Below are 25600 nucleotides of genomic sequence, written 5' to 3' on the forward strand. Positions count from 1 at the left end.
GGGAGGGGATATGGGGACATGTGTATGCATATGGCTGATTCGCTTTGTTGTGCCACAGAAACTAACACGGTATTGTGAAGCAATTATACTCCAATAAAGATTTAAAAAAAAAAAACAAAGAAAGAAAGTATCCACAGGAAAGTTTTGGAGCTATTTAGGAAACCGTTGTTCCAGAAACATAAGATTACAGGCAATGCCCGAACATGAGAGTAGATTACAGAAAGTTCACATTGAAATCGGTTGCATAGAACTGAAGAGTGAGTCTATGTCCCCAAAGAAAATGTCCTTGAATTATAGACAATTATCTAGGCTACCTACTAAAGACTAAAGATGGGTGACACTGTTAAGTAGTGGGAAGGCTTCTTTCTAAGATGTATGAATCTACCTGGTCTAGGGCTGCCTGCCTCCAGAGGGCAGAAGGCCTATGTGCAGGGCATGGGCCAGTTTAAAACTTTACTAGTGCCACTAACGTTGGCTCAAGGCTCATAGTATCCCAGGAAGGAGGCAGGCTGCTGGTCCAAGGTGAGAAACTGTAAATGTATGCAGGCTAGGAGTAGACCAGCACTTCTCAACCAAGGGTGATTTTGCCTTCAAAGAGGACTTCTGGAAATATCTGGAGACATTTTTAATTGTCACAAGTGGAGGACGGGGACTGTTCCTGGCACCTAGTAGGTAAAGGCCAGGGATGCTACTAAACATAGGACAGCTCCTGCAAAAAAGAATTTACCAGCCCAGTGTCAGTAGCGTTGCTGTTGAGAACCCCTGGACTAGAGCAATACTTGCCACAACTATTCCCTCACAGCCCCCCTGCATGGAGGCATGAAAGTGTTCAGGGGAGAAGAACACAGAGCTGGCAGGAAGAAGGGAAAGAGAGGGGCGCCTATCTCTACCACTCCTATAGCCAATCTAAACCCAGTCCTGTAAATTCAGCTCCCTACGGGTCTCTTGAAATCTTCCACTCCTCTCCATCTCCACTGCCACCATCCTAGGACAAGCTCTCCCTACCCGAGAGACTGCAGCAGCTTCCTAAGTAGTATGCCCACATCCAAACCTACCCTCCACACAAAAGCATCTGTATGGTGTGGTGGTCAAGCATGTGGCCAGACTACTTGACAATGCTGAGAGGTTCAAATCCCACTTTTGCTATGTGACCTTGGGCTAGTTATTTAACCTCTTTGTGCCTCTGTTTCCTCAAAAGTAAAACGAGGATGACAACAGTACTTATCTTAGAGGATGTTGTGAAGATATTGTTTATATTTTCAAAGCTCTTCAAAAGTTTCTGGCACATGGAAAGTAGACTGTAATTGCTTTTTATTATTTCCAAATCATAATCTGATCATGTGACTTCACCCCAATGGGTTCCTGTTCTTAGGATAAGTACCAACTATCTGACCATGGCCCCTAAGGTCCTGGGTAGTCTGGCCTCTGCCATCCCTCTAACCTCAGTCAATCCTGCTTTCCCCCTTTGTCTCTGTGCTTCAGCCACACAGGCCTCCTGTGAGTTAATGGAGGGCATGTTTCTCCCTTCTGCCACAGGGCCTCCTCTAGAATGTACTCCCCAACCTGACTCCACTCACCATCCCTGGCTCTTCATTTAATGAACTCTCATCCAACACATCATGGCTTATCTTCAGGGAGCCCTTCTACTACCTTCAGGACGCTCTCATGGCCCCAGAGACATTTCCTTTTTTGCACACTTATCCCAGCTGTAATTCTACATTCAGATTTCTAATCCTATAATTGGACATCAGATTGTTCATTCATTCTCTCAATAAATAACTGACTTCCTGGATGATTTGTTTTATGAATGAGTCAGTGACTGAACAGGCGACTGGATCAATGAGTAGGCGTGCTGAGCTTGCACCTCAGGCTGAAGTGCTGCATTAGAGCAGCTGCTGACCAAAGATGCAATGTCTTCAGCTTTATGGGAACCCCAAATGCCCTGAGCTTGGATCTAAGGATGTTACCCATGGCCTGGAGGCAGCTGACTTGCGCTGTAGCCCAGGACCTCTAGAATGCTCTCTTTCCTCCCATCTCAAGAAATTCTTCCTTGTTCAGTCAAACCAACTTCCCTAAGCCTAAAGAATAAGGGAGGAATATTTTTTCCTTGTATATGGCGGGAGCAGGGGGCTATTTTCATTAGTCCTAAGACTGAGGCTGACTCTGAGAATGTCAGCTTCACATCTCTCTGGGGTCAGGGCAGCAGCAGTCATTCATGTTCAAAGGTCATTTGAAAAGCAACTGTTTTTTAAAAAAAATCACAGAATGACAGTTTTGTTTTAGTGTTTTGACTGTAGCATCAAGCAATCTGCTTCTTTTTCCAAAATTACTTACTATGGGAAATGTAAACATTTTTGAACAATGCTTTCTCAAATCATCGTAACAAATCTCACACACGTGACCACAGCACCATGGCCTTCCCCACTGTACTGGTCTGGGTTTGGCCGGAAACAGAATTCACCACAGATGAGTCCAACGAGGAGAGTTCAATGAAAGGACTACAGAGGAGAGGTGGGCAGGGTTCATAAAACAAACGCGTTGAGGCACCCAGAAACTGGCAACAAGGGGTGGCTATTACTGCAGCTCGGGCTGAAGGGGCAAAGGAAAAATGAGTTAATCCCACTGCCACTGGGAACCATGGATGGGGCACTGCTAAGAGGAGCTACAGTCATGAGAGAAGTCCCTACTGCCAGAGATGTGGCCCCAGTGCAAGCAGGGAACAGGGAGGAAATTCTCTAGCCTTTTTCTCTTCCCACCCTCCCATCTCCTGCAGTGCCTCCCATAGGCCCTGGACCCAAGCAGAAGTCAGCCAGCAGAGGAACCCCAGCAATGCACTATACAGGGAGCAGCTTCCCAGGGCACAGTCTCCCCTCCCAAAGAATGGAAGGGAGAGCAGAGAATAACCACTTTGCATACCCAATCCCATATTGCCTTAGAATAAAACCTTAGAAATGCACTGAAGGGAAAGTTTTACAAGAAAACATCCAGAGATAGAGCCAGGAAGAGAAAGAAGCACCAAGCTCAGGGCTCATAAAGTGAACACACTGACACCATTTTCAAAACAGAACAGAAAGACAATTTAACTTTTATCGTAACTGTGTGCTGGCACTAGCCGCAGTGTACTCTGCAAATCTCTTCAACTAAGCGAAGGGTTGGGTGTGAGTAACAACACATTCTCAAAGAAGTTGGCCAAAGCCTCCTGCAGGTTCAAATTAAGATCCCAGGGATATTGGCTTAACCCAAAGATCAAGTCAAACACTGCATTTCAATTTTCACCATCCCCTGGTTCCCAAATTCTGTCACTGGAAAACAAAAGAGCTTGGCAGTTCTTGACCGGCGGCTTGGCTTCAGCCTATAGTTCTCAATTGCTTTGCTCCTGAAGAACTGAGTGGCCTCCCCTCTACATCTCATTCTCTACGCAAGATTGCCAGAGCTGGCCCTATCTCCGCCCCCAAACATGCATGTGTGTGCCTCTCCCTGCCCCCCCCCCCCGCCACCTATCTCTCTCTGCCTATCTCTCTCTGCCTATCTCTCTCTGCCTCTCTCTCTCTCTCTCTCTCTCTCTGTCTCTCACACACACACACACACACACACACACACACACACACACAAACACACACTCTCTTCTTCCCAGGGGCTCGGTCTGCCTCCTGCCCAACAGTCAAAATGAGAATCTAGCAAGACAACCACTATGTTGAGAAAATAAAGAAAATATTTTGACCCCTCTCACTTTATAGGGCACCAGGACAGGGGTAGGAAAGGGAGAGGAAAAAGGAAGAAGAGGAGAGAGAACATAAGGAAAAGGAAAGGAAAGGAAAGGAGGAAGAGAGAAAAAAGAAGAAAGAGGAGATTGGGTGGAAGAGAAGGCAGGGGTGGATAAGATCGGCGAAAGGAGGAAGAGGCAGCTAGCAAGAGTCAAATTTTCATCAGCACTCATTCATTCCTTTATCTAACTTTTATTAAGTACTTTCCAGGGACCAAGAACATCCAAAGCCCTCCCCACCTCCATGCTGTGCCTTGTCCTGTAAGTCTTCAGTGACTCGGAGCCTTTTGTTATGATGCCCTCTGTCACTGAGGCTGCAGATCTTGATGTTTCCCCTCTACATCCTCAGGGTTGAGGCTTCCCCTGATTAACAGCTACAGTATATTTTACCTTCACAAAGAAGATACTACAGGGAGGCAGAGAAGCCCTACAAGTTGGGATTTTCCCTGAGTCCTGCCCTTTGCAGTTCCGGCAGACAGCCGGCATCTGGGCCACAGTCTATTTCCCATTGATGCCCCTGCTCTGGAATACATTCTCCCACGTACGGTCCTCATTTTTCTTCTATCCTTTTTTTCTCTAAATGACCATTGCAAGAAGTGGTTCCTAGGAAAAGACCTAACTACCTAGTGGGCTGTGATGAAAAAAAGAACAAATGGAAAGGAGGGACAAAGGTAGAAAGTAAAAGGGGCATCAATTTATAGGGCTGGCTGGAGGACTGGCCAATTTCATACCCTTAATTTATAAGTTATAATTTAGAGTCGGACAAACTGAGGACCAGAGAGATCCAAAGGAACCTGCTCTTGGATTGAAAGAAGGACCACAACTGCCCCCTTTGACTTGCCGTACTTTAGGAGGTTGGAAGGCCTGTACGTTTCTCTTTCCCGTTTTTAATGGTCGATCTTCCCCAGCCCCCATGGAGCTGCTGCTGTGAAGATGGAGATAACATGAGGTATGGTGCTTGGAATAATTTAGACTCTACAATTCATAAGCGTTTAGATTATTTAACTGCTGATTATGATTATTTAAGCTGAAAGATTATACACTCTAGCTCAGAAAATGTTTGTATTTCCATTAAAAACCACCAGGCCAAGGGACCCATTTGACTGACAGTTTTCACTATTAAACATATATGCAGTGCATGTTTTTGGCCAGAAGACAGTGTCTCCCCTTGCTTTGTTTTAAGATAAGGAAGCTGAGTTCAAAGGCCTCCTCCAACTAGCTCTCTTCCTGCCCCTTCCCCCCCATCATCACCCCAGCCTGCTGTCCTGCTTCCCCAATGTGAGTTGGAAGAAGCACCTGTTTGCCAACTGCCTTCTATTTAACCAAAACTGGTCCCACCATTACAAGACTTAAAATTCTTACAACAACATCCTGAGTTTTTCACTAGGAGACAGTGTGATGCAATCTGTCAGTGGTTAAAATCATAGAATGTAGTGTCAAAAAGACTTTGAGTTCCAGGCGTCTGAGCCTCAGTTTCTGCATCTACACAGTGGAGGTAATAATACTCCCCATCTCACAGGAGGTGACATACTCAGCCCCTGCCTGACATGTAATAAGCACCTAAGAGTTGTTCACCGGTAATATTAATCCCATTGGCCAAAGTCTGCATGCAGTAAATAGTACCTATGCCTAGGCTAGTTTAATTCTCTGAAGACACTTTAATCAAAGATAGTACAATCCTTAGGGCAGGGAGAGTCAAGGGTTCTTGATTCTACCTGACATGAAATTTAACCACTGATTCTTTCTCTGTAATAGTTTGTGAGACACATCTTTGCTTGGCTCATATATTTCACATCTGAAGAGTTTTATGAAAAATAAATGCAATGTACAAAAGTACAGGAAAATTCGGCTGTGGTCCTATCAGAGAGGACAGTGTCTTAAACCAAGCAGTCATTTTTGGCTTTTGGCAAAAGTTCCTACATTCAAATAGAGTTCCTTAAGAGAAGAAACAAAGAAGATTCCAGCGTCTCCTAAATATTATTCACGTTTCAGATCACTTATTTAGCAGATTTACTGGTAGAATTCCACATTGAAAGGAATTGTGGAGATCATCGCTCTGTCCCCTTCCTGGGGATGGGAATTCTCTCTATAGCACCCAGAGCAGGTGATATCCCCCTCCACCCAGGATTTGCTGACATACCTCAGGAACAACCTCAAAAGGCTACAGAATTCTGACTGGTACAAAGCACTGAAGGAAGGCCTTCCTCCCCTTAAAGGACGATTGTGCTCTAGCACAATCATCTGAGGCAGCATAAATCAAGTCCATTTCTTTTCTCTCATGTCACCCCTTCAACAGCTGAAGGGAGAATCTGCCTCTTGGTCTTCTCTAGACTAACACTCCTCGCCCATCAGCTATCCCAACCATGATGAGACTTTTCAGCTATTTCCAAACCTGTTCACTCACCACATGACCCTCCCATAGTTTACCAACACTAGTACCCGGAAATGAACTCAGATATATACTGGACATGCATGCATACAAGTATATATCTGTTAGGAATACTATCTCTAAAAGTATAGTCGCAAAGTTATTTTTAAATGCTCAGTGAGATAACATACCAGTTGTCACTTTCTTTCCATACTCTCTTTATTTCAGCAAAGACTGCTAGTTGCCCCCAATACCCCACCACCCCTTTCCTTCCTTGGGTTCCCTAAGTGTTAGCTGGACATAGAGCCACCCAGTTACAGTCTGCATTTCCTGCCTTCTGGCACCTAAGTGTGACCATGTGACAAACAATTTCTGTTCACTTAGAACACTGGCTTAGATCGGTGCCTAAGGTGTAGAACAGTCCTTGCAAGCAATGAATGCTCAACAGCTATTTATCGAGTAAACTGTTAAATGACTCAGATGTTCGTGGATGGTATGTGCAACTTAAAGGGCAAGGAGATTCTCCCTTCTCCTGTCTCCTGTCTGCTTGCTGGAATGTGGATGGAACGGTTGGAGCTGAGGCAAAAACCTTGTATCATGAGATGGACACCTCTCATGTACAGAGAATAGCAAAGCTTCAAGGCAGAAGGAGTGTGGGTCCCTGGTGACTATGCAGCCACTTGTATGAGCTTCTGGAATGTGGGGTTTTCTGTTCCTCGCATTGAAGCTAATTAGACCATTCCACTATTCTAAAGTTATTTTCTTTGTAGTTAAGTTTTGCTTACCCACTTTATGTACAGCAAGCCTCTTCTCTTCCACTAAAGGCCCTAAGCCACCAACTTCAGCGTTACAAGAGAGAAGCAGAAATTTTGAGTGGTAAGCTACTGTCCATCACGTGACTGCCTGCAGCTCAGACCACAACTGCTGTTTAATAAGCAGTTCTTCTCTCTGCCACCCGTCCTCAATCACTGCAGGTAACTTAGAAAGCTGAGACAAGCTTCACTAGTGTTTTCGCTGACTCAATTTACTTTTAGAATTTAGCAGGAGGTAAATAAGGACAGACAGACTGGGACATTCTAGGACACATTAACATAGTATTTAATATATAGTCTAAATTGTGCATGCCAAGGTTTTTCTAAACAAACCATTCATTGATTAGAGAAGGAATTGCACTGTAGCCGCCTCCCTATAAAAAACTGTTGAAAGCATGAGGTCAATTGGAATTTGAAGATGGGATCAGTGTATGCTAATTATAGTCAGTTTACCGAACATATTAATATGTCACACATTATACATATATGACTTCTACAGCTTATAAATCACTTTCTCATAAATGCATAATTTCATTCAATCTCCATAACATCTCTTGCAACTGAGTTTATCAATTTTAAGTAACAGTTGCCCTCAAAACTCCTCTCCCAGGCTCCATTTATCCTGTCCAAATTACCAGGCACTTAGGATTCCTTCCTAAAGAAATGTGATTTGTCTTTTCTCATGTTGGCATGAAGTAAAGAATAAATTGATTTTATCATTTTCTGCACCATGCTTCTCCTTTGAAGGGTACTTACCTAATGAGTGGCTCTCTCAAAAGAGATCCTAGATCAAAGAGGCCAACAGGATAATGCCTTGGAATAAGCCGGGGTCTTACCTCACTGTAAACTTCCTAAAATAGCCCAGTGTATACAAAGGCTTCTGAGGCTATCTAGAGAAGATGTCTAAAATGCAACAATACCCAGTAAATTAAGATGGATATCACAATGTCATCAGATGAGATAAAGTACAGAGGTCCCCTTAAAATCTTTACATAAGTATGAGAAATCACCTCAAAAAGTCTAAAACATGCACTTCAAATTACGTAACTTTTAACCAGCTCTCAAAACCCTTATTCCTTCAGTGTTTAATACTAAATGGAACATATCAGTTAGCCTGCCTGTCTGCCTGTTAAATTACTATGCTAGTTTAAATCGTCTGAGCAAATGCACACAGACAGATTTTAAGTACAGTATCTCATGGCCTTCAATTCCTTTTAGCTACAGATATCAAATTCACCTGCCACAAATTAAATAATTGAGCTTTGGTTACTGGAATGTAAGCTCATTAACCGGCATTAATAAAACCAAACATATAGAATGATGTTCTTAATATTATTTTGATAAAACCCTTTAAGTAGAAGCAAGTGTAACAAAGATGAACCATTATGAAATGTTTTAGTAAGAGGTTTTAGATTTTTTTTAAGTAAAAGCATAATCTTATACACAAGGGAAGGAGAATATTATGTTCTCGTATGAAAATGTATGGTTGGGAACTGTTAGTTCCTTCCGGTGTGGGAACAATGACTGGCAGTTAGAATACAAAGCAATGAAGATCAAACTGGAAAAGGGCATAGTGGGGGGAAGAATGCTACGCAAGACAGAGTCAAAGGCTCCCTTTGGGCTCAGTTCCTAAAAGGCTTCTCAGACTATAGGGAGTGACAGGGCATGTCCCTTTTTACCCCAAATAACCATGACGGTCCTTACCTATGGAAGCAGATTTCTAAGTGGGAGTCCAAACTCCTTTGGTTCCACAAGAAGCTACTTTATTCATCTACCTATTCATTTATTTACTTATTTATTTGTTCATTCATTTCCTTCACTCATTTTACTAAAATGCAAGCTGGATAAGGGCAGACATTTTTGTTTTTCCACCTAGAACAGTACCTACCACATAGTCGGTGCTCAAGAAATATTTACAAATTTTTGAACTAATTCATCCTTTCATTCCTCAAATGCAGGATTTATAAAATATGGAAGTACAATCTAATTTTGTTAAAAAATAGAGAGCATTTGTAAAGGTATATACCAAAATGCTACCAGTATCCACCTCTGCATGGTAGGATCGAGGTGGTTTTGTTTTTAAGTTTTGCTTCTCTGTTTCTTTCTTTTTTTTTTTTTTTCTAAAATGCACACTTTTACCCAAACAAATATCTAAAAGGCTGGCTGTCCTGTGGATGGGGCTCAGGTGAAATCTATGTAGCTCTGAAACAAAAACCAAGACAAGTAGGACGATTCCATGGAAAGCCACTTCAGTTCCATCTAAGGACAAATGAGCTACCTGCATGAGCCGTGGAACATGAACCACCACCTTATGAGCCCGTGACTTCCAAAGGAAGTGGTCTTCACCAGGGCCTGGTGATTTCCTTATTAGTCATTATGTGGACAGGAGTCTGGCTTACGTAGGCTGGAAGGTTGGACCCAGCTGCTTTCCAATACTAAAACTCCGTGCCATTTAATTTTGCAACGAATTTAACAGACACCACCTCTTATTTCAAAATCCCCTTTTATGTTTCAAAGCACTTTTACATATGCTGGTTTACATAATTTCAGTTCAGTATTAAAAAAAAAAAATCCTGTCCCTATAACAATTCTATAGAGTAGGCAGGGCAAGTATTATTACCTCCATGTTACCAAAGAAAAAACTGAGGCAACCAGAGAGTGATCTCCTTTAACGTTATGGTTCAGTTATAAGACCACGTCTTCTTTCTCTTGACTCAAGGCCCCATCCCTCTTTCCTCTAACACCACAGAGCCTCTCCCTTGCTACCAGGGTTGGGAAACTGGGTAGACTTGCCTAAAGCTGCTTGCACAATGCCTGTCAGTTGAATGAAAACCAACAGCGCCTGGCACAGAGTGACAGCAGATACAGTGATACATCCAGCTGACTGCTCCCACTAACTTACACTGATTTGGTTAATGCCAAGTAACCAATATGTCAACTCAGCTTAAAAATCAAGATTGACCAAACCATTTGGTTGACTTGAACAGCTGAAGAGGCTGATAAAGCTAATTGGGGTTCTCAGTCAATGTAACTGCCCTGCACCTGTGTCCCCATACTCCTGGGAAGAAGCCCACTGGTAAGTGGGGCTTCTAGGCCAGTTAAATAGTGAATGAGGTCCATATTGGGCTTAATGAAGCAGGGCTTTGTTACTTTTACCAAAGGAATTAATAGGAATTTTGTATTTATTTTGCAGTGGCAGCAGATTAATAAGCACTTGGGCAATAATGTGGCAATTCACCAAAAGAGGTCTTAGTGAGGTGCTATCTGAAATCATGAAATTAGGTAGGAAAACATACGGAAAAAGTTTATATGTTTTAGAAAAATAAACCCAAATTTTAGATAAATGATACTCTTCACAAAGTATATTAAACAAATGACATATTTTCATTGGCTGATAGCGCCATTTACACACATATATCATTTTCTGTGTGCCAAGCCCTGCTCTGAGTGCCTCTCCTCACAACCACCCCACGAAAGTCATCATAGTTGGAAACTGGAGGGTCAGCGTTGTTAAGGTCATTTTCCCCCAAGTGACACAGCCACCAAGTGGAAGCAACAGGATTTCAGCCCAGCTCTGATGACTCCCAAACCAGCATGCTTCACCATTACTTGTTCTCTCAAAACATTGAAAGTATATGCTCTTTTTATAAACAGGAAATAATGAAAGTTTCCTTATAATGGCATAATAAATCACTCCAGGAGCTGTAGAGTTAACTTGGGAACAGCTGCAGAACAACGAGAGAAACGAGGCTGAACTTGACACATAACAACACACAAGGAGGCAGAAGCCGGATAAGTGAAAGAGAAAGAATAAAGGCTGATGGAATCAATGTACTGGTATTATTAATAAATTATTGATCACATCGATAATGTCACAAATGCTTGAAATACTTTTCTTCCTAAGTACATAAAATCCAATCTCATTCAATCTATTCACTGCTTCAACAAACAATTACATTCAATCTATTCACTGCTTCAACAAACAATTACTGAGCACTGTTCTAGGCAGCATAATTACTGAAGTGACTCAAACAGACAAAAGTTCTGGACTCGGTGGAGGTGACATAAGCTCCATGAGAAAATGAGGTAGTAGAAAGGGAGCCTGATTAGATTTTGGTTTTAATCCTGGCCAGATGTCCTTAAGCAAGTTACTTGAAATCTCGCTGAGTCTCAGTTCCCTCACCTCTAAACTGAGGATAATAATATCTGTTTTTATTATATCATCTTTTATTAGGAAAAATGAGAGTTTATAAGTGGAAATAAAACTACTTATTCTTTGGTCTTGGAGAAACTGAGGTAGTTGACGAGGAATAAAAGTTTTGTCCTCGTTATTAAATCCTTCAAAATATTTCATTCCATATTTTCCATGATCTAAGCTTCCTGGGTTTAATGTTAACCATGTGTAAGACTTGCAGGGTCAGGATAAGGTTACTCTTCCATACCTAGCCACCAATTTCAAAGTCTATGTTACAGGCTTAAGATGCCATAATTCTGTACGTTTCCCCTTACTGTGGAAGGAGGTTGGATTTAAATTATATTTTAGTGATTATTTCATTTTAAAACTTACAGAAGGAGATGCTGCTTCTTGCCTATTTTTTCAGAAACAGATCCACAGCAATTGATTACCTCTAAAATCTTTGAGTAATTACCTTTACTATGATTTTCCATGGTTATATTGTTTCATTGTAAGAACGAAATAAAAGCTAGGTGAAGACAGGTGCGTCACAGGCCTACAGGAATGACCACTGCCCGACAACCAGCTGTACCTTATTGATTAAATCAAAGACATTTATTCCAGTCTCCCCTCAGCCCTTACCTACCCAAGGAGACAGGGGGGCAGGGGGATTTCCAAGCCTGTTTTTATCGGCCCAGCAAATCAGAGTCCTGCTTTCTAAACAAAGAGGTGCCAACCTTGAGACTCTATGAACACCAACACAAGCCAGGCATTGTACACAAGTGAGAAGAATATAATTAGCAAAGTTATAGTCACAATTAGGAAATACCTCCTCAGAAAAGTTTCCACTTAACTCTGAGCAGGACTTAAATTACCATTGTGCTTAACAAGGCCTCTGTCCCTTGGCCAACTCAGACCTTTTCGGCAGATCTATTAGTGCCGTCCACAAAACACAGAGGCACGAAACCTCATGTTGGATTTTTTTTTTTTTTTAATAACAGATGTGAGACATGTGCAAACTGGGACGTGGAAGCTATAATTCAAAAAAATAAGAAGCGTAGTCATGGAAATAACTAGTCAAGTGTTAGCTAAATTATTATTTCTCCAAGCTTTCTTCCTCTTCTCTAGCCTTCCCTTTCTCATCCCTACAGAGAAGTCAGACAAGAGAGAGTAGGAAAGCAACAATGGGTACTCACTTCATCTCCAGGATCTCCTCCAGCTGTTTTCTCCTCTCTATCCGGAGGTTGGCCAAGTGTGCTTCTTTTTCAGCCAGAGACTGCTGCGTGGAGGCAAGGCGAGCCTTGGTGGCGTCCAGTTCCTGTCTGGTCTTCTCCAGTGCATTCATCAGTTCCTCTATCTGTAAAGCACATGGAACGCAGTGTGTTATTTCTCCTCCATTCAAGCGCAAGGCACTTCGTGCTAGACTATGTTCTGACAATAGACACAAAGGAATCAAAGCCATCCTTGAACGGGGCATTGTATCTTGGCATCCACTCTTTCTTTGTCACTAGTTAAAAATAAATATTTCAAACACAAGAAGTGTCCAAATTTCTCAAGGTCCTCATTCAATTGGATTATCCACTAACTTTTATAGAAACTATTTAATATATTTATTAGAAGTGGAGGGAGAGTGGCTTGACCCAACTTCAACCTGTTTGGCAAAAATCTCAGATACTGCCTCACTTCAGTTGGCTGAAGGCAACACTCAAAACGCATTTTGCCCGGCACAATATACTTCTGTGTGTAGGCCCCAGAGTATTCTGACAGGAAGTATTTCAAATTCATTCATGTTTTAACCTATCAAAGCCTTGTTTGGCAAAAGCGATTTGGTGTCCAAAGGGCCTCAGGGGCCTCCCTCTCACCTCACCTCCCTGTTTCACATTCAGGAAGCAAGGTTTGGCCAAAGGTAAACAGAATTCCAGCCACAAAAGGTTCAAGTTTGGTTTGCCCCTGAAGTTTGAGAGGGTTCTAAACTTGAAATAAATGACATGTAACTTTTATAGGGTGCTAATACACCATAGAAATAAGCCAGACTATCAAATATCCAGGGTTTTCAGCCAGGTCCCAAAAAATTGGACCAGGGAGCCCCCAAGGCAAGGCCTTATCCTCCCCAAACCACTGGAGGCTTTTAAAAGCCAACACACAACAATGAGGGCTGATGTTTATGGTTTTGTTCCAGAGACTTCCGTGGAGCAAGCTGGTGAAATGCCATCTCTTGCACAGATGCATGCTGCATCCACCCTGCTGATTTAAAACCCTGGTTTCAGGAAGTTTCTAGGTTCCAGGGTTGATGTTTGGGTCACCCCTTCCAGCTGAACTTGGCAGAATGGGATCATCTATCACCAAAGTCAACAGAACGCCCTTCAAAACTTGTCAATGATATGTTAAGTTCCAATTCATAAAGACTTTCTACACAATTTCTGCAGTTTTACATGGAATGTATTCAGAATAAGCATTATAGTTCACATCCAAGGTAAATTACAGGATTTTAAGATTCAGGAAACCCTCCATTTTGCCCTGATAGAAGGAGGAAACTTGATGGCCATGTAATGTAAATAAAAGCCCAAACCAAAACCAGTTTAAAAAGCAAGGAACATAAACGATAACCTATGAAAGTCACAGAATTACACATGTTTAATTGTAGGATAAATAGCATTATTCTTTAACTTCAGAAATATACAAAATTTAAAAATTAAAAAGCAATTAAACTTTTTAGTTTCTCATATAAGTTCATAGAATATCATAAATATAACTAGAAGCAATACTTGACGAGGCTGAAGCAGAGGTGGTTTTTCTTCTTCTTTTATTTTGTCTTCTTTTTTCCCCTACTGTTGATATACTCAATAGCAGTGTTTAAAAAATATATATTAGTATTATGGTCATTCCAAGTGTGCCAACTCAGACAAAGTCTGCCTGACCCTCCATATGGGATGGCCTTTGTCCTCACGACCCCCTTTCCTTTCACAAATTGTTCTTTATCCCAAATGTACTATTTATCTCAGAGAAGAGGGAGAGTGTTGAGGATTCTCACCTGCTGAATCTCTTTCTCATTAATTGAACTGACCTGCTTGCAATCTACAGACACAGTATGCTACTCAGTTGGGTTTCCAAGTTCTTAGTTCACCTGCCACCTGACTCCTTAGGGCAGGCACTAACTAGTTTTATATTAACCCAACTTTAACAATTACACCTTAGAGTAATGACTTGCAGGCTTCCCTGGTCATTTCAGCAATAATCACATGGAGAAAACCTGGACACCTGAGAGATGTAATGCAGACTTTCTTTGACTGATGGAGATGCTTTTGGCTTCCAATGTCAATAATTCTTAGTTTGAGGTGAGACTGCTATTTTCAACACCTTGGAAGCAGAATCTCAAAATAGCTTCCCAGGCCAAGGCCTTTCACTCCTAATTCACCTGACCACTGAGGACTGCACACTGGACCACCTGGGGCACTGGCCTCAGATACACTGTTCTAGTCTTCGCACAGCCACTGTTTCTACCTGTAACTTTGTGCAAATAAGCACTTGATTCTTGGCGTCTCATAACACCTGCCTCCATCTCCCCCCTCCCCACCAGTCCCCTCTCATCAAGAGGAAGTGCTTCTTATTCTTGCTACCCCATGGAAACTCTACCTTTGCAGGCCACTGGTACCTTCCTTCTTGCCATATGTCTTTTCTTAATGTGTAGTCTGCACAGCTAAACAGTTCCCCAACTTCTTCCCCTCATTTGAAGGAACATTTTAGCTGGCTATGTATATGAAACCTATGCCTTAAAAACTACCAGATTTGAATCATGTCTCCATCACTCACTGTATGACTGACACAAGTTCCTTCATCTCTTTCAGCTTCAGTTTCTTTATCTGGAAACAGGAAATTATGTTGCTTATTCTATTAGATGTTTATGGATAGTAAGTGAGATGATGTAACCTATACATCATTTATTCTAACTGATATCAATAAAATAACACTTTTTCTTATAATAAGGTACACTCGTACAGAATCTAAAAGATACAGATATGAAATTTTTAAATGTTTCTTTTTATTTAGGTTAAATGACATTCTTTTTAGCTAAGATCACCCAAAATCCCACCACATGGAGATAAACACTCTAAACAGTTTGTTTTAATTTCCCCATCTCTCTCTTTCTCTATTTGTGTGTATGTATAATTGAGATGCTATATATAATTTTCTAAATAGTTTTAAATAAATGTATCATTAGAAAGTTCTCCTTCTCATTAAATAGTCTCTCTGAAACATGGTTTAATGGGTGAGTGGGGCTGTATCCATTCCCCATTTTCCTAAAAGCCAACCCTTCCCCTGGGCTCTCCGAAGCTCTCCTAAATTAGTAATCTATCTCCCCTGTTTCTTTTGCCAATTCTTCACCTTCCTGCGGTCCATAACTAGACCTTTCCCCTTATGACTCTGTCCCAGAGACATTTTCCTCATCCATGTGGCTCCTCAGAAGGAGGATTGAGATTTGTCTCCACAGCTCTCAACTCTGATACTTTTCCACCCTTTGTCTCCTTTTATTCACTTAACATCGTTCACATATACTGAACCAACCATTGATTACTTCTGTTTGGATGTCATAATATCACTTTAAACTCACAATGATCCATGCACACATAACTAAAACCAAATCCCTACCAGCCCTCCCAGCCCTCCCAACCTGCCACTCCCGAACACATTGGTAGCCCTGACCTTTTCTCAGTCACTCATGTTTAAGATCTCAGAACCACATTTGTCTCTTCCCTCTTTTATTTCCTATTCATCCTCAAGTCTTGTAGCTCTGTTTTAGGAATACTTCTTGGACCCATCATCCCTTTCTACCATGAGTTTTGATGCTTCAAGCTTGGATCCCTTCCCTTCCCACATTTCTGATAGGATTGAAAATAAGTGGGTGTGTTTGTGTGTATTCCTAGCCTTTGTCTCTACCCCTACCCTAAATAAGGACATGGCTTTGCCTCATCAGCTTCTCCCCTACCACAGTTATCTCTCAGCCAGTTCTGTGCCTGGATTTTAGGAAATGGGTAGCAGAGTGAACCTGTAAAACTGAGTGCAAAAGTATAATACTTTTAAGGGCAGGCTACAGTGATTTATATAATAAAAAGGAAGGAGATACAAGTGAGAAGAGAAAGAGGAATAACGAGCCTGGAGATTGGGGACACAGAGGTTTTGTTTTGTTTTAAGGGCAGAATAAGTTAATTGAGAAGGAAGAGAAAAAAGGAAGGGGAAAAAAGTTGCTAGGAGTTATTCCTGGGGTCCCTTCAATGTTTTCCAAAGATACAGATTGAAGGTTAGACTTCCCTTTTGATTTTTTTCAGCTGTTTTGACTGTGTGTCTCAATGTGACTTTGAACTGGGCCCTGTGGATTTGGGATTCAAAGATGTCTAACAGGATTTACTGTTACAACTCATCTCCGTACTGTCAGGAAAATATGCCTAAACCATCAATATTTTGTCAAAAATATCAACTGGTCTGATTCCAGTATCTCAAGGGGCTCCTGAGATACCCAAAGTAGTTGTCTTCAGACTGTGTACCCTAGTGCACCAGGGGTTCCAAAAAGGCATCTGGGGGCTGATAGACAGATCAGTGGAGGGGGAGGAGGAGTGTGAATGAGCAGAGACCTCCGTCCACTATCTCACACTCAAAGGGAGTTGTTCTACTTTGTTTTATAGATAGCATTCCACTTAAGATTTAATTTGAATTTTTAAAATTTTAAGTATTTTGAAATACTGAGAATGGTTAAAATCATGGATTACGAAAGCAGACTGTACTAATAATACCTGCTTTACCACTTTTTAATTATAGAGCCTTGAGAAAGTGTCTGAGTTTCCTCATCTATAACAATGGTATGTCTCATAAGCATTACTGCAAGTATTAAATGAAGCAATCAAAGTAAAGCTCTTAGTGCAGGGACTGGCAAATATGAAAACACTTAGTACATTCTTAACGTAAGAGATAAGCACAGCATAGTGGTTACAAACAGAACTTAGGAGCTAGCCTACCACTAACTATCTGTGTCCTTCTGAGTCAGTTATAAAAGTTTTCTGAGCCCAGGTTTCTTCCTTGTGATGTGGGAACGTAGCTCAAAGGGGTTTTGTGAAGATTCAATGGGTTAACGTGTGTGATGCCCTAAGAACAATGCCAAGTACTTGGTGCCACAGAAGTGTCAGATCTTGTTAATAAAGTGCCAGGAAGTATTCAACCCATTTTATGTTTGCTTATTACTGAATTCAAGATTTTGTGCTTGGTGTCACCTACCGTCAACCACACACACACGTACACACACCCCTGGACTGCCCTATACCAACCCCTCCAATTACTGAAATCGCCTCTCCTTTAAGGCTCTGCCACAGGGCCCTGGTCTCCTTCACAGGTACAGTGATTAAATCTGGAGCTCTGAAAACAGGCAGACCTGGATCAAGTTTTGGCTCCACCAACAGGATCTCTGTGACCTTAGGACAATATTAACCCAATGCTTCCTAAACTCTGTTTCACCTTTGAATCCTTTAGAAAGATTTTTAAAATCCTGATGCCATGGTAACACTCCTACCAACTAAATTAAAGTGTTTGAGGGTAGGAGTCAGGCATCAGTATTTAATTAAAGATGCAGATGATCCCAAAGTGATGCCAAAGTGCAAACTTATCTGGGAACCCTGGACATTTGCTGACCTTTCTCTTAGCCTGAAGGTCCTCCTCTATAAAATAGGGAGAAGACAGAAGTTACCACACAGGATTGGCATGAGTATAAAGGGAGATAACACCCATAAAGCATCCAACCCTCTCTGCTAGAAACCCTGGAAGTGTCCAGTGTGTGACAGTTACCACTGTCCCTAGTATGGGTTCCCGGCCACATGATTTTCACCCAACCCAAGTGCCTTCAGTTCTTACCGTCTGCACCGGACTTTCTTCCACCTAATTAAACACCACTTCACATTCACATTCACTTCACATTCACTTCACTGCACAACTATTTCATGTGTGTGCTTAGTTGCTACAACTGGATTGTAATCCCCAGAGGGCAAGGACCACATCTCCGCTCTCTTTGTGGAAGGCCCTTCAGCCCCGACACAGAACCAGTGTCCACACTCAATAAATACCTGAGGAATGAGAGGAAGGGGAATGCAAAGATGTGATTCTGAAACACCTTCCTTTGAGCCACTTAGTGCAATGATGGATGAACTGTAAGTCTGAACTTGATACTTTCCTACCCCATCCATCAGTGGTCCCCTTGCCATCCTCACCAAATGCCCTTCAAGTTCTTGCTCTCTGTTTGCCTCAAGCACCTTCTCTTTGCTATGGGGACAAGAGGGCTCAGTTACTCAGCCCCTGAATGGATGGAACCCCTATGCTCAGTGCCACCCCATCAGCCACCAAGAGCACCCAGGAACCCGTGAGTTTCTAGGCGGCACAATAAAAATGTCCCAGGCCTTGAGCTGGGGTCGAAGCAAGCAGCTTTTAATCCTGCTCTGCATTCTACTCGCTCTTTGCCCGGGACCTGGGAGACATGCAGTCCTTTCATCATTCCACCACTTCGTCTCGCTGGGCGTCTCCTACGTGCCGGGCATTCTGCTAGACGCAAGCAACAGGCTCATCCTCAGAAGCTGTCTGGTTTGGCAGGCAAGTTTGAATCAAACAACGTTTTAATTACAATAGTGATTTAAAAAAACACAAAACCCATTAAAGGAAAGGACTGAGTGATGAGCAAGAGTTAAACCAAAGCCAGTCTTGCCTGAGGCCTCACGGCCCACTTCCCTAAGGCAGGTAAGTGGGAGCGGCCTGCTGAAGAGGAGGGAAACAACATGTGCTGGGGGGCCCAGGCTGGGGGCCATGTGGTTCTGTTCATTAGGGAATTGCTACTTGAAGCATCACAATGATTATGAGCCAATAAACACTTCTGAGAAGTCCAGCAGGAAAGCAACCCACGTGTCTCTATTCAACACAGCACTTGCTTATTTTGGAAGCATATCTATTGATAATTCACCCGACAATAATATTTCCTGGGGGTAAAAAAGTTTTAGAAAGGCTGTCTTATTCCTAAAAGGCCATCCTTGATGAAAAGAGATTCACAGCAACCTCAGAAATCTTCTATAATACTTAACATGTTCCACTTAAAAGAATTTCCTAAAAGGTCCCCAAATATGGTGAGACTGGAATTCTGATCCTATATCTAGAAAACTAAGATTACTTTTTTTTTTTTTTTTTTTTGCGGTACGCGGGCCTCTCACTGTTGTGGCCTCTCCCGTTGCGGAGCACAGGCTCCAGACGCGCAGGCCCAGCGGCCACGGCTCACGGGCCCAGCCTCTCCGCGACATGCGGGATCCTCCCCGACCGGGGCACGAACCGGTGTCCGCTGCATCGGCAGGCGGACTCTCAACCACTGTGCCACCAGGGAAGCCCTAAGATTACATTTTAAAATATATATATTGGTTTGGTGTTACATATCTAGAACATAGTAATTAAAGGTTTCTTCAAGCTAGATGACTACTTGGTCTCACCAATTAAACTAAACAAAAACCCCTAAGTAATTGTGTGTCGTTTCTGATTTTATTAGTCATCCTATGTGGCAGATTATAAAAATTCTCTTATAAAATGGTTAAGGTACAAGGACTATTCAAATGTATTTGAATAATTCTTAACTCTGTACACTTTAAGAAAAATGAAGCTATCAAACGAATTTCTAAAGGGCCTAATGCTTACACCCAGCTCTGGAGAAACTGTCAAAACTTTTAAAGTGAATAGTGGAGCTTTAACACAATAAAATAAAAAACCTGTTTAAGACCTTAAATCATTAACATGTGTCGACTTAAACTTACACATACATTTGTGTTGTTTAACTAAATATCTGAAAACCAGCTTCTCTCTCAGTTATCTGCCAAGAGCCCCACTCCCTGTTCTGTGTGTTTCTTCCTGACACGTGGCAACATCCAGTGCTTTTCAAGAGGCTCACTTGGCAAGAGCTGATCTTCAAATATTTTGATAAAACAGTTTGTTTCTTAAATTATATGTCAGTATTGAGTTAGTATCTATTTTGTGTTAATGATGTGGAATTTTAAAACAGCTTTTAAAACCATATGTTAAAAAATACACAGGCTCTTCTGCCTTTCCCCTTAACCATCCATCCTAGTTTTCTGTCTTCGCTACATCCTGAGTGCAAGAGGATGGTAGTTTTCAGTCTGCGCCAGAACACAGAGCCAAGGAAATCCCCGTATCCCAGGTTACAGCAAAACTGGAATGTGAATTGGTCCTGTGGGAATAGCTGGGACTTGGCCCAGCTCTGCTCTGGGCACAGAGGAGGTCACACTAAGATCAGAAGGTAAAGATAAACGCTGAAACCCTCCCTCCTCAACAGCAACAACTTCTTAGACAGTGATGCTGTGGGCCGAAGGATCTGTTAAAACAAGGACTACTAATCTTATTTTTCCAATTACTCTTATCTGACATTTCTATCTCCACCTCCCTCCCACCTCCCCACTGCTGCCTTAGAGTGACACCTTTTGGAAAAGGTTGAAACTGAAAATCCCCAGATTGCTTTCTGCCTGGACCTGGCTACCCTTAAGATTGTGTTTGGGATTTGTTTTTTCCTCACTGAAGTTAAACTTCTGGGAGCTTTGCTTAAAAGTGTCACCTCTGATCCTTCAGCTGCAAACAAATACCCACATCAAGTGAGAGTGTTTGGGCTTGAGCTCTTCGATTCTGACTACAATTTAAACTCCCCCTTTTCCCCCTACTCCCCCAAGGCTTACTGACAAAATTTCACATCACAATCAAGGATGGATGGAGAAGAAATGTGTAAAATACATACATTCTGACTGAACAGATTCCGTGCTGGAGTACAGATGAGTAACAGTTTCTCCAGAAGGCCCTTGAGCACTCTTCATTCCAGATCGGATTTGGCTCAGTGGAACCTCCCTGAGAAACAGGCTGTGAATATACACTTCTGTGTATGTCTGGTGTAGATACTTACTGAGCAACTGGGAGGCATTTTTACTTTACGTGTGCACAGTTCTGCAGCACAGCAAAGAGCTGGTTTTTTTCCCTAACAGAGTCTCACATTCTTGAGAAGCAGTACAGAGAGTGGCTAACTGTGTGGACTCTGAAGCCAGAGGGCTTAGGTCCCAAACAAGATCCAGCCACATGCTGACCGTGAAAAAGGTACTTGAGCTCTATGTACGTCAGTTTCTTTCTCTGTAAAATGTGGATAACAGCTGCACCTCCCAGAGTCCTTATGAAGAATACCTGACTTACAATAGTTACATGCTTGGCACACAGAAAGTGCACAGTAACCTGTAATCATCAACAGTGATGTTAGTTTGAACACTAGCTCTTACTTTTCAGCCTATGAGAGGATGAGTAAGCAAGAGAAAGTGCTGAATTTCCATTTTCTTACATTTTCAGAAAGACAACACTTTTCACCTTCAATGGAACGGCGAAATTTTTTACTCAGAAATCTATTTATAACAAACCAAATTAATCACCCACAAAATATGCTAAATTCCAAACACAATTATAAAGGAACTCATGAAGATATCAGAGCAGCATGGTCCCATAAAACTTCCTGCAATGATGACAAGGTCCTAATTTGTACTTTCCAATATACATGCCACTGCTACATGTGGCTACAGAGCACTGGAAATATGACCGGCACCACTGAGGAACTGAATTTTTAATGTTATATAATCTTAATTAATTAAAATTAAAATTTCAATATCCATATGTCTAGTGGCTACTGTATTGGAAAGAGCCAGAGCATCGAAATTTTACAACTTTTATTGTCCAACGGTGATGTTTAGAAATTATTTCAATTTTTGTGGAAAGTGTTTCTTTTTTGAACATATGAGAAAAACTTTTTAAATTCCTTTACATTCAGTGTATCTTATGAATTAGCATTTGACCCAGTGATTTCACTTTAGGAATTTATTCTAAGGATATAATAAGGGATGTGTCCAGAGAAATTTATTCCAAGGATATAATAAACATATTCATCAGTGTTGTTTATAAAAATCAGAAAAATTATGCATGTGTGTATATACATATTATATGTATAGATATACACACAAACATAAACACAAGTACAAACATATACAAACATACACATATGTACCCTCACCTTTCAAAGAAATTAGTTAAATCAATTACGGGGGGTGTGTGTGTGTGTATGTGTGTCTAAGTGTTGCAAAGAAAGTGGATAGTAAATTGCAGGCATCCAATTGTTGAGATGTTGGTCAGACATTAAATACTAAATAGAAAGATTTAATGGAAAAGAAAGATGTTCATGAAATCCTAACTGAGAAAAGCAGGTTAGTAAATGATAAATACAATACAATCCCAACTATATGTAGGTTTCTAAATGAAGATTCATAGAAAAAAAGACTAGAAGGAAAGGCATCAAAATATGCATAACAGGTTTGTTTCTAAGCTTAGAGGTTTCAGGTAATGTATTATATTCTTCTTTGTACTTGTTGATGCAAATATGAATCACTAATGTAAAAAGAGAGTAAGTTTTAAAAATTGCAACCATAGCTATGAAACAGAAACAGACTCACAGACATAGAAAACAAACTTGTGGTTGCTAAGGGGGAGGGGAGGTGGGAGAGGGAAGTATTGGGAGTTTGGGATTAGCAGATGCAAACTATTATATATAGGATGGATAAACAACAAGGTCCTACTGTACAGCACAGGGAACTATATTCAATATCCTGTGATAAACGATAATGGAAAAGAATATGAAAAAGAATATATATATATGTATAACTGAGTCACTTTGCAGTACAGCAGAAATTAGCATAACATTGTAAATCAACTACACTTCAATAAAATTCAAAAAAGTTTTTTTTACAGTTGCAACAAAGGAAGGTCTGCAGAGAAAGTACTTCTGCTCCCACGGAAAAATTAGTTGCTGGTAGACCATGGCCTCCAAAGGATAGTAATAAAGCAGAAATCCAGAGCAGGGTGGGGCCCTCTGGTGGCAGCTATGGTGGCAACTACTGTCAGCCAAAATAACCTTAAGACAGGCCACACTTTGTAGCATGGTTTCTTTGCCCCGACAGTCACTTAGATTTATGCTGATTATAATCCGGGTTCACCAGGGAGTGCCTGAGTGTTAGTGACTCCACAGCTGTCAACAGCCATTCCTGCCACCTCCACCCGGCCCCGCAATGTGCTTGAATGTTGCTTCATTCATTTCAACTTGTTCCCTAATAAAGTTCCTATGCATTTTCAAGTCCAGTATGGTGGCTTGCTTGCTTGTTTTGTGCGTGTTTAGCATTTTCTAATTTTATTATTGTTATTATTGTTTTGATTCTGCAGCACCCAAAATAAGTTGGCAGGCCCTGCAAAATCAGAACCATTTGTCCATGCCACTTGACCACTTCTATTAGCAAGGTTTATTCATTCCCATTCAACAAATCAGGGCAATGCCTTCAAACAGATCTTCTTTCTTGTGGTGTAAGGATAAGCTGAGGCAATTCCAAGGAGGAAAAATGAAAAAGAAAGGAGGCTTCTTTTACTCCGAATTCTCCTGCTGGCTTAGCTCTGCAGGAGGTACCTGTTGATGATGGCAAATTTCAATCAGGCCAAATGAGGCCTGCCTCCAAGCCCTTTCCTGATCCCCTCAGAATCCTTGCGCCGCAGTTCCATCTACCTTGAGCAATAGGTAGTGGCCTCCCTGTATGTCAAATGCATCCTTGAATGGGTCCACCGGGGCATCTTCGCAAACACACAGTAGATTGTCAACAGATGATTGTGGGTGGGATGCAGGGAGGGAGAAAAGAAAAGAAGCCATGCTCTAGAGAGGTAATCATTACGTCTGATTTAAATAATGTGGTTTCCTAAATCCCATTTGATCCTCACTTACTCCCAAAGGAGCATACCACTTAACTGATGGATAACTCAAACTCAAAAAGGGTAAGGGATTGACCCAAGAATTGCAGATGGCTTACTCTTTACCAGGATTTGAATCTGACTGTCGAGTACAAATATAAGGGGACAATTGTTAGAGGGAACTACATATACTGAGAGGATCTGGGAGGAAACTCTGGGCCACGAGACCCTCAACAGCAAGGAAAGACCACGGCTCATTATCCTCAGTATGCCCAGGCCTGGACACAACATCTAACATACAACAACTGTGTGCCCTATGCTTTATTTTAAAAGATATAAAACTGCATCTCAAAATGTATATGCCAAACATAGTGAAATTTCATTAACTTGATAAAAGTGCATTTACTAAAAAATCTATAGCTAGCAGTCGTGAAAGACTGCTTTCTCTCTAAGATCAGAAGCAAGGAAAGGATACCTGCTTTCACCCCTCTTATTCAGCATAATATGTGAAGTTCTAGATGCTGCAATAAGGCAAGAAAATAAAAGGTGCAAAAATGTCAAAGGAAGTAATAAAACTGCCCCTGTTTGCAGATGAAATAACTGTTTATGTAGAAAATCCTGAGAAATCTACAAAAAACACCTAGAAGTAATAAATGTGTTCAGCAAGGTTGCAGGATACAATATCAACACACGAAAGTCAACTGCATTTCTATAAGCTAACAATGAACATGTGGAAACCAAAATGAAAAACTAAATACCATTTACAATCACTCCAAAAAAATGAAACATTTAAGTATAAACTTAAAACATGGATGGAATCTGTACATGGAAATTTACAAAATTCTGATAAAAGAAATCAAAGAAGATTTAAATAAATGGAGAGATAGGAAGTGTTCATGGATGAAAAGACTAAACATAGTAAAGATGTCAATATTTCCCAGATTGATCTATAGGTTTAATGTAATTTCCGTCTAAATCTCAGCAAGTGTTTTATAGATATAGACAAGCTTATTCTAAAATTTATATGGACGGGCACAGGTCCTATAATAACTAAAACAATCCTGACAAAGAAGAATAAAATGGAAGGAGTCACTCTACCCAATATTAAGGCCCACTGCATAGTTAGAGTAACCAAGACAACGTGATATTGGCAGAAGGATAGCCACATAGATCAGTAGAACAGAACTGAGAACACAGAAATAGATTTACTGTGATAATATTATATCTCAGAGATAAATGTTCAAGTGATGTTTGACAAAAGAGCAATAAATTCAATGGAGCAAAGATAGCCTTTTCAACAAATGGTGCTGAGCAACTGGACATCCATAGACGAAAAAAAGAAAAGAACATTGACCTAAACTTTATACCTTGTACAAAAACAAACTGGATCATGAACTCAAATGTAAAACATAAAACTATAAACCTTTTAGAAAAAAAACTGGAAAAAATCTTCTGAATCTAAGGCTAAGCAATGAGTTCTTAGAACTGACACCAAAAATCACAAACCATAAAGGTAAAGATGAGTACACTGGACCTCATCAAAATTGAAAAATATTTGCTCTGTGAAAGACCTTGTGAAGTGGATAATAAGCCAAGCTATAGACTGGGAGAAAATATTTGCAAAACACATATCTGACAAATAACTGGAACTCCCAAAA

At 41.1% G+C, this 25600-nt stretch overlaps 1 protein-coding gene across 12 annotated transcripts in view; it reads right to left on the reverse strand.

Moving 5' to 3' along the window:
* ERC2 (ELKS/RAB6-interacting/CAST family member 2) overlaps positions 1-25600 on the reverse strand; it is a 960889-nt gene that overhangs the window by 384036 nt on the left and 551253 nt on the right. For all 12 annotated transcript variants that reach the window (XR_010947074.1, XR_010947075.1, XM_067754789.1 and 9 more), the window contains one exon: positions 12314-12474. Coding sequence is in view for 10 of the 12 variants with exons in the window: in XM_067754789.1 (XP_067610890.1) it covers positions 12314-12474 (161 nt within the window). In the remaining 2 variants the exon portion in view is untranslated. The remainder of the gene's footprint in view (positions 1-12313; positions 12475-25600) is intronic.

This window comes from Pseudorca crassidens, chromosome 10 (genome assembly GCF_039906515.1).
Source record: "Pseudorca crassidens isolate mPseCra1 chromosome 10, mPseCra1.hap1, whole genome shotgun sequence".
NCBI lineage: Eukaryota > Metazoa > Chordata > Mammalia > Artiodactyla > Delphinidae > Pseudorca > Pseudorca crassidens.